Source organism: Cyprinodon variegatus, unplaced genomic scaffold, assembly GCF_000732505.1.
Source record: "Cyprinodon variegatus isolate N-32 unplaced genomic scaffold, C_variegatus-1.0 Scaffold146, whole genome shotgun sequence".
In the NCBI taxonomy this organism is placed as follows: Eukaryota; Metazoa; Chordata; class Actinopteri; order Cyprinodontiformes; family Cyprinodontidae; genus Cyprinodon; species Cyprinodon variegatus.
In genome coordinates this window covers 108322-118553 of record NW_015150599.1, presented here as the reverse complement: position 1 = coordinate 118553, position 10232 = coordinate 108322, and the positions used below count along the sequence as shown (strand labels likewise).

The window sequence follows — 10232 nt, the reverse complement described above, 5'->3', positions numbered from 1 at the left end:
GTCCATGATAACATCGATTTTAAATATTAAATCAAATTTTATCATAAGTTACTTATTACCTGAGTCACCTTTTTCACAATATACTTTTTTAGTCTTATTTGAGTTGAATTTTTGTCTACAATTATTAAGAATTGGTAGACACTGAAAATCCTGACCTGGGCTAACATATATACTTTACCTACTGGATTACCTAATTTGAATTTGCCCTTTTATGTATTCAGCCTTTGTTGTAAAACACCATACTTTGCACATCATTTTATTTTATTTTTCTTATCGTTTCCCATGCTGATGTCATGCTTTTATGTAGTATAAATAAAAACTACAAATATTGACCAAAGCAATTCAAAATTCATAAAAGTGAATTGAAAACACAGCAATAGGAGCAATTGAACAAAAACAATAAAAGATTAGGGTAGGATAATACAAAATGACATCCATGCTTAGGCACCAGCCTAAAGGTGAAACCAGAGCCTACTATAAGCTTTGTTCAGAACCAACAAACTAAAGCTTCCAGCTGGTTTGAAATATAATCCTTTTTTCTATGTTCTTTGAGGTTCTACCTACAATAACAATTAACAGTAAATATTACCATCAGATCAATTGTTGGGTTCAGTTATAAACAGCAGTAATCCGTGTTATTTATACTCCCTGCAGTATAAGTACTCTATGTGTTTGTAGGTTTATTAATAATGATGGTTTATTGAATGGGTCGTCTGTTGAGTGGTTCTGGTAGTACCAGAAAAAGCTCAGTGTGGTGAGTGATTTTGTTTCTCAAAGCCCAAACACAGGCGTTGTTGCAGGATTCTCACCCTGCAGGCTCTGAAGGCTCTCCTCCTCCTCACCGGTTCCTGCCGTCTATACCTCAGTAACAGGTCTCGCTCCTAAGAAAGAAACCAAAATTCTTTGCTCAGCTGATTGACCTTCACCATTCTGGCTCTCACGCCTATCAGCTGACTGGATACTGTAGACAAATATGTCCTGGTGCCTCTGAATTTACACGGATTACATACAAAGCATTTCACTAGTATAGTACTGACACAGTTGTGTGGAATACTTACGATGACATTCTTTACATAACCTGCCGTCTCTAGAGCCTGAAAATACAAATTTGAGATTCAAAACGGGTGTGATAGCGGAGGATGTTTGAAAGCTCGTTCTGCAGTAGGAAAGTACCACAGAAGTTCCAGAAGTAATATAGTATGTGTTGTACCTTTGAGAGGTCATCAATGATATGTTGCTGCTCCACCACCTGTAGGCGTAGAAACTCCATCTCCCTCTCATCCTGGTTGTAACCATGGTAACTTGTAGAGTGGCTTCGGTCCAAGTCATTTAATGAACTGGGTCTCCTCTGCAGAGAAACAAAAACACCCATTTCATTTGTTCCTTTGTTTATCGGCTGACTGAAACAAAAGTAAGAATCATTTGTTTGTTTATTGTATATATAAAAGGGTTAAGTGTGAGCTCTGTGGACAATCATTGGTTTGTGTTTGTCTACTGTATTTGGATCCACATGGACACTGCCGCCTGCTGGTGGGATGCAGTAATTAAACAATGATGATTGTTCTGCAACTGAGCCATTTTCTTTTACTTTGATATTATTTAACTGGTTCAAATGGAAAAATGAGTGCTTATGCTTGGCTATCATAGTTACCATAGTTGCCATCTCCATGTTCTCTTGGGTCACAAAGCGAAGTTTGTTATCCATGCGACGTAGCGCAAGAGCGAGATCTTCATTTTTCCTGCTCAGACGTTTGTTTTTATCAAGAAGAGGAAGAAACTGACTCTCTGTTTCTCTCAGACGTTTCAGCTGAAAATGACAGAAATTTACTAAATAAATGCAAAAAAAAAAAAAATTGTATGGACAGATAAATGTGCCAAAAGTTATCAAGAGAAAAAATGCGACCAGAACAAATTGGACCACAGCTGCAAACTTAAGCCATGTGTCTTACTATGGTTTTGGTAATCGGGATCCTTCATATCCATAAGGTGACCAGAAGGTCAGGGAAGAACTTTGTTTAAGTGACCAAGCTTTGGAGAGTAATGTTTCTTTACCAGTTCATTTCGTTCTTCAGACAGCAGAGAGTTTCGATCTTCCAGCTTCCTGACGACTGCACTTAGCTCTGCAATCTTCAGCTGAAACCTACGAGTATCTCGGTCATCTTGAGACTGCACACAACAAAAGATCAGAGAATCAATATATACTTCAAGAAGCCTGTTTTGAACAAATACAACAGTAAGATGAACCATTAAGGCAATTAAAAGAACTAATATATTTGAAGGTCCAATTGAAGGTCTTTTCCATTAAGAAAACAATTGTTCTGGGGGGTTTTATTGGTTGATCATCTGATGATATGACCTTAAAATTTGATGTATTGTCTTGTGCTTTGCCTTTTGGTGCAAGTTCCCTAAAATGATCTCTGGTAAACAAAGAAGGGATTTCTTTCTTGAGTAGATATTATTTATTCCGTCATATGTTTTTTTTTATCCAAAGGATTAAACAGTGCAGAGTTCCAGTTGTGCCGCACACTCCCACAAGTTTAAGTTAGGTCTGGCTTAACAGCACTAATTTAGTGCCAAATTTACTACAGTAGAGTAACAAGACGAATAGGTTCAGTTCATATTCTGTTACATACAGTTGTATAATAGCAGTGATGTATGGAAGGTTTTAATTTCGGGGAATTGATTCATAGCACAATTTAAAGTCGTAGGGAATCGGCTGTTCCAACTGTTGCATTTCCGAATTCTCCCGAGTGGTGACCGACTTTACAGGAGTGAATAAAGTGAATGTGATTGGTCGTTTAACAAGGGGGCGGGATTGTTGTGGCGGAAGGTTCACAAGCAAGTTTTGTTGTGGCCGGTTTGTCAAAAGCATTGTTGCTAATCAGTTAGCAACTTAGTGCTAGTAGGTTACAGTACCAATGGGAAATTACATTGGGACCAAGTAGCACTAAATTGGTGACTTGGAAACGACACTGTCAAGGAACACTATGGACAGCGGAAACATGCAAGAGGAGGAGAGTTTAGTGTCAGAGGTCGTAGATGAGTCTGGACGAAGATGTTGTGAAAGAGGACGGCAGGGAGGCAGAAGCTTGGTTTGGTGTGGAAGGCTTACAGCCGTACATGTTTGAGCCCTTGCCTCGCAACGCTGCCAGTTCTGTTAGCTCTACGCCTGCTGAAGAAACAGATGTCCCTCCCCTGAACACTGACACGGAACTCAATGGGAAAGGAAATTATTCTTATTTCAACCGTTGTGTATATTAGCTGCAACATATGAATCAAGATGCAATGACCAAAAAAATTTGATTGACAGATGACCATTGATATATGATTGGCCGAATCTAGGTATACAGGCTGACGTGTAATTAACTTGCCTGCATAAGATAATGGAAAAATAACAAAAAAACCCCACAGATTTTAAGACATGATTTCTTTTAAAATAGAAATTTTCTAAATTTTGGGACAATATCATCTGATAAAGATTACATTTATATACATGTTTAAGCCAGAATGATTTGACACTTAAATATAATTTATGTGATGCTTATTAGCCTAACTTGAGTTGCTTGTTAGCCTAACTGGTGGTTTTGGACTGGGAGGAAACCAGAGCACCCACAACAAATCCACGTATGTACAGAGAGAACACATGATTTAAAACCAGGTCCTTCTTGTTTCAAGGGAACGGTGCTACAAACAGCACCACCATGCAGTCGACTGTTGTCATCATATCAAGAAGTCGAAGTTTTTTGCTCCCTAACCTTTGCAATGACAACTAGAGTTAATTCTAGGTTGGAGAGGGATTGGCAAATGAAAATGAATCAAGCATGATATTGTGAATGAGCTGCTCGAGTGGCGTCAATGGTAGAATACAGATTCCCTCTGAATCGGAATGAAGCTACAGGACTGATTCATCATCTTGGACAGAAGATTTAAAGACCAGAATTCTTACAGAATAAGAGGCTGCCGATCATCAATACACACAGAGGTTAAATCATGTTCAACAGTTCAGTAGTTGTATAAGTGTATAAATTCAACAACTTCCATTAAAAAAATTAAATAAAATCAACCAAAACATGATGAAAGACAAAAATGATTTGCTCAAAACAGAATGCAGTAATGCAGTGAGATAATTGCGGCAACATAACAGTTTTCAGTAAAGAGAAAAAAAAATCCTGATATAAATTTGGTAGATGGTAGCTTTAATATTTGAGCATCTGATAGACGGCAAAGGAAAATATCTATCCCCCGACAGGATCAGAGTAACACTATGGAGGCCCAAAATCTATTTGTGTGACAGAAAAAATTATTTTTGCTTTATGCTATATCAAGGGACTGTGTCTGTAGCTGATAATGACTAAGTGAAATAATAAAAACCTTTCAAAATTTCTAGATTCTCTAAAACCATATGCTTATGCATCACAGGCCGGATGTAGGCCTTTAGAGCTGTTATTCGGAACAAAAAATGAATGCAGAGTAGCATGCCATTGCATTTGCTTCACATTAATATTTCTTATGGTGAAGAAATAACATTAGACTGAAAAAGTACAGTACTGAAAGGGCTGTATTGAAAGCACCGTATTAACTCTACTGCAACTGAAGACAGCTATTATTTCAAGAAGAAGAAAAACGTTGCTATAAGAACATTTTTAACAAACTCCTGATGCTGTTTTACAAGTCCTAAAGGTATGTATTGGATAGCTGAGCAGAGCAAAGTCTGAAAACCTCTTTAAAAGCAAATGTTATCACAGGAGCACAACAGTGCTGCTGTCTGAGACACTGAGAAGAACAGTGTTGCAGGAGCTACATTTTATACATCTATTTTAAAAATGAAAGCCCCATCTCATGGTATGCATGCAACAATCAAAGACTGATTATGATCTAGAGCAGGTTGACATAGCGTGAGAGTTATGTTTTTTTTATTGTCCACTGAACCTCTGAAAAGTATCCCCAACCAAAAGAGCTTTGAATGTATACTTTACGTGATTGGTTGTGGTCCAATGTACTCTGTCCTACTTACAACGGTTCCAAATAAATGTGGTGGATTGTGTTAGGAGGGGTTATCTTTTGCAACATTAAATTTTCAACATTAAATTGATGACCCAGATTGTATCATGTTGGCTAGCAAAAGGAAGAAGAGGGTGAAGATGTGGTTACAAGCAAGGACAGAAGTTGGCAGACAAGAGTCTTGAAGTGAGATTAGGGACTATGGTAGGAAAAGCTACAAGCTTGACTAACATGATGCAGAAGAGAAAGCTAGACATGCATGTTCAAAAGACCAGATGGAAAGGTAGAAAGGCTGGTTCTATTAACTGTTCTACCATAGTTTGGATGGTTATATAAATGTTATTTAAAGGAAAGAAGCAGAATGGCTAAAGGTCCAATACGCTCACAAGATACTTTATGGAAAGGAGTTGTCTTTATACAGGATAGACTGATGTGGAGATTAAACTGTGCCTGTACATAAAGACCCTTAATTGATTGGCAGTAAGGAAGAATGGCTACAAATAGGTTCAATAAAAGGACTTCTACTTTGCTGCTACTAGAACTAGCTTCTATAACAGTAAAAGCCAGATTTAATACATCCAAGAAATGAAAACCGTAACAAAAATCCACATTTTAGGGAATGTGGACACTATGTGGGGCTTTTCCCATACAACTGCGAGCAGCACCAGTTTGAACCTCAGCCCTGTCTGTTATGGTTGTCTTGGCCTTGGACACAGTGTTGCCAACTCCTCTGTAAGGAAAGTAGCTATTGGCTGTGCTATAAGTCGCTAGAAGTCGCTGAATGACGTCATTGCCTAATTTGCATAATTGTTTTATTTTTTTCAACTTTTTTTTACTTTTTCTTTTTTCCCTTGTGGTCCACTAAGGAGCTTAGAAAGCATGGTAAAACATGAACATTTTGAACCATACAAATTTTTACATTACATTAATATTAACAATCTAAATGGAACAAAAAAAATGCCTACAAAGAATCAATGACAATGTGAGCAAATAATGGTAATTATTGTTATTTTTTTAAACTAATAAGATTTCCCTCCACACACACAGGCTGTGCTTGCCTGCTCACAGAAAGACTGGGTCATCGTCATGTTGGTCAAGGTTCTCTATGGCAGGTTCAGCAACTGAGGGAGTCTAGCGTGATCAACCCGCACCGTCAATCCCAGCGCATGTGCGCGGCTCATTTGCAGTCTTTACGCTGAGGGTAAACATGCTGTGCCTCTGACTGCAGCGCTGAGAGGGACTCCTGTGGAAGCGGGAGAACAGGGTTGTGATGGGTGAGGCTCCCCACGGTAGACACCAGAAAAGTCGCTAGATTTGTCGCTAGTCGCTTTTTTGAAAAAGAGTCGCTGGAGGGGTCTGAAAAGTCGCTTAGTTGGCAACACTGCTTGGACAAGACACTTTACCATAACTTAATTCTGTGGTGGCCAGGTCTGGTGACACCTAGGTACGGCAGCCTTGCCTCTGCCAGTGTGCCCCAGGAAAGCGGTGGTTACAATGTAGCTTGCCACTATCAGTGCATGAATGTGTGAATGACTTAATATGCAAAGCACTTTGGAGTCTTCTGACATGCAAAAGCGTTATACAAGTACAGGCTATTTATATTAACATATTTTAGCAAGGTACTAATGATCTGAGCACTCTCAAGTTTCCTTATACATTTTTCTTTGACTGACATTGGACTGGACTGAAAATTGCACAGGAAATAAATGTTGTGGAGAAAATGACCTTTACATTGAGACATTTTTCAATATGGAACGAGATGGAACTTGTTAAGATGCTCTTTATGACTATTCGTTTAACTTTCATTTTAATAAAGTTTAAAACTGAAGAGCACTATGACAGCCTTTTCAAAATGTTTAGAGAACATACGCTTTTAAATCTAGGTAGAAAAATGGTACTCTGGTTCTAAATTGACAAGAAAAATGGCAACTGCAAACTTGCTAATGGCTCCAAGATTATAGGAAAAAAAAAATAGTACCCCATCAATACCTGTGGGTTGTTGAGTGTTTTTTTTTTTTCCCATGCATTTTAAAGAAGCAGGAAGAGGCAGGGCTTACAATGAAAGGGGCATTGTTAGAGGTGGAGTTAGAAGCAGGATGGTTTAGCCCCACCCTCTGAGCATCTCTCAGGGCAGCGATTTGTTGTTCAGCAGCCTGAGTCTGCAACTGGAGCCGGTGGGCATGTCCAGCCTGCAGCCCCAAAGCTTTATCCAAAACACTGACTGCTCTGTCCTTCAGCTTTATCTCATCCATCTGCACACGGGTGAGAGACAGACAGGGAGACAGGTGGGGAGGGAGGGGCGGTTAGTAGCGTACGTCCACATCATCACAGGTAAAAGAGAGATACGTTAGGGAAGACTTACAGGTGGTAGGTTATAAAGACAGAAATAATGAGAAGGGAAACTAAATGGTGGAAGGGGTCATGGTGTTACATTCTACTGGATAAAGTTAGAATTCCTTGAGGAAACATTACCGCTGGTCAGTGATGAGTGCATGCTGGGCTGCTGGATGCTGTTAAATAACTGAAATGGTACAGAACATGACTTTAGCTTGAAGAATTTGCACCGGGCTGTTTCATGATTTAAATTCTGTGTCCAGCTAGAAAACAGGCCTTTTTTGATTTTCAAAACCTTGACCTAAAGTCAAGGTCATCTTGAACACAAGTGTACACTAAGATTAGAAATTGCCAAGCGGACCCAGCCCACAGCTTCAGAAGACATCTTAAATCTCCAATTGAAGAACTTAAGACTCGGATGACCTAAAGAACCATAATAGGCTCCTCATATCATGTTCATCTCCTCTCCTCCTTAGATAAAATCAGAGCTTCTGCAGAGGTCACAAAGACTTTGGTTTCCTTTCGCATCCTGGTGAATAGTTAAAGTGATGTTGGTGGAACGGGACAGTTGCTCTTTGTTGCTGTGCAGTACCAGTCTGTGTGCGACTCTGCTCATTCAACTCAGTGTGTCACAGTGAATCACTGGACCAATCAGCTCCACGGTCTGTATGCTGCTGTCCCCCAGTCATATGCTGGGTTAATCCAACAACTGTGCACTCCAAAATAGAAAACAAAATGAGCATAACTGGGATCAAGTTGATCAGAAAATTTATATGGGATTGCCTTTCAAAAGGGATGCTGTACAGATTATCAACCAAAACACTGTTGGATGATTACCTGGAGAAACACCAGCTGATAAATACGGTTTAAATGAAGTCCTAATCAAAGGATGGTGGCAGGGAATGTGTTTCTCAGAAAATTAAGGGATGCCAGATATATATATCACAGGCTGTGGTATATCTTAGAGTTTCAAATCAGCTAACAATGTCAGTTTAAAAAGTTGTGTTTTTGCCTCCTACCAGTCGTCGGATCTCCCTCTCACAGTCTCTTTTAGTTCTATGAAGCTCCTCTTGGTGCTGGTGATGAGCCGATCGAAGCTCTGCTGCACGGGCCTGGCAGGCCTGCTGAGCCAATGCCAGGGTTTCATCTGCATGCTTCTTCGCTCCTCGCAGCTCCTGAACCTCCTGCTGAAGGCGACAGCGCTCCATCTCCCAGCTCCTCTTCGCCTCCTCCATCTCCCCTATCAAGGTGCTTCTCACCTACATAGAGATTACCATTTAGTTCAACAGACAACAGGCTGAAGGGTTGGAGGACATGACAAAATTATCTGATTATTATTTTTTTTTAAAGAAAAAACAGATCCTGTATCAACACAAAGACTCTTGAGAAAAAGAGAGATAAACAGCAATATTGACCAGATTTGATTTACCAATACATTTGGTTTCAAGGCTGTCAGCCAAACTTAAAAACTGTATTTCAAGTTGACGGTCACCGATCAAAACAGAATGGTAAAGACACTCTCCTGATATTTAATCAACAGCCAACTGCCCGGTCTGATTCATAATATAGAATTACAAGGTTTGATCTAATCTTATTAAATAACCCACTACAATTCCAAAACCACCGAAAGCATATAGTTTCAAACTTCGCTTAAAAGCTATATGACATATGAACTTATATATAGCTTGGTCAGATGGGTTCTAATTGAGAAGAATGGATTTTTAAAGCTGGAGACTAGTTCTGCTGGAGAATAAGAAAGGCAAAAAAGAGGAATGGATGGATGGAAGGAAGGATGGATGGAAAGAGTGGCGGCTGGCCAATAGAGGGCGCTAGGGCACTTACCTACCCACCGAATGAACTTGATTAACACATAAAAAAAAACCCTAATTAAAATCAAATTATAAAATTAAATATTTCAAAATATATTGCAATATTTTTTTAGATGTGCAAGATAAATATTTTATCTTTAATGATGAGTAAAGCTGTTCCTTCGTCGGACTGCTGACATACTTCCGGGCTAGGGCGCAAAAATATTTGCTCATTAACTCTCGTTAAAAGTTGTACATGCACATTAGCTCATCTTCAATACAGGAGAGCATAGGAGAGCTCTGGGCGCACCAAAGCTATGCCGTGAGGTGACAGGAACTGTCGTCACAGTTGTAGTGCGGGGGATTGACACGCTGAGTCGAGGAGGGGAAGCAAACAAGAGAAGCCAGAGTTGAAAGTGTTTTGACCTGAATAGAAGGTCCAAAAGTCAGATGAAGACAGTACAGTTGGTTTTTTCTTGGTCCTGGTTTAACTGTAAGGCTTGGCTAACTCCATGCAGCGATGCTAATGCTTTATTCTGCTGCCTTGACTGTCTGCCTCCTTTTTCAGTGGTCAGGATCTGACCCAGCATGGATGAAGACAGCTAGGACTGATTTAAAGCACTATTTAGAAAAGGAAAAGAAGAATTAACAATCTGGGATTCACATGGAAAATAATATAGTATGCTTGTTTTAGGTGTTTTGCATAGTTGCTCTTAAATAAACAGATTCTCATAAAATAGTTTTTATATATTTAAAAAAATATATAAAGCTGACTAAAAGCTTCTCCATTATTAAACCATGCAAAACAAAGATTTGCCTTCACAAAGCCTTAAGAAGTCAAATATTTATGTACAAAAAGTAAACCTTTACATGAAATTATGTTTTGTTTCTATAAAGTGTTTTTATCATGTTTTTGTTGTTGGCATTCATAGAAATATACTGGTGTGATAACTTAGTATACGCTTGATTGTTTTTGGTATAGGTCTATTTTGAATGTATAGCCCCCCCTGTAGAAAACTCTACCAGTCGTCACTGACGGATGGATGGATGGATGGATGGATGGATGGATGGATGGATGGATGGATGGAT

At 39.2% G+C, this 10232-nt stretch overlaps 1 protein-coding gene across 1 annotated transcript in view; it reads right to left on the bottom strand.

Annotated features, from left to right (window-relative positions):
* jakmip3 (Janus kinase and microtubule interacting protein 3) overlaps positions 1–10232 on the bottom strand; it is a 29265-nt gene that overhangs the window by 14630 nt on the left and 4403 nt on the right. Inside the window, exons 4-10 of the mRNA XM_015377046.1 lie at positions 8355–8594; positions 7059–7253; positions 2053–2166; positions 1652–1807; positions 1211–1348; positions 1059–1094; positions 810–881 (exon numbers count right to left, since the gene is read on the bottom strand). Of these exons, the coding sequence (XP_015232532.1) occupies positions 810–881; positions 1059–1094; positions 1211–1348; positions 1652–1807; positions 2053–2166; positions 7059–7253; positions 8355–8594 (951 nt within the window). The remainder of the gene's footprint in view (positions 1–809; positions 882–1058; positions 1095–1210; positions 1349–1651; positions 1808–2052; positions 2167–7058; positions 7254–8354; positions 8595–10232) is intronic.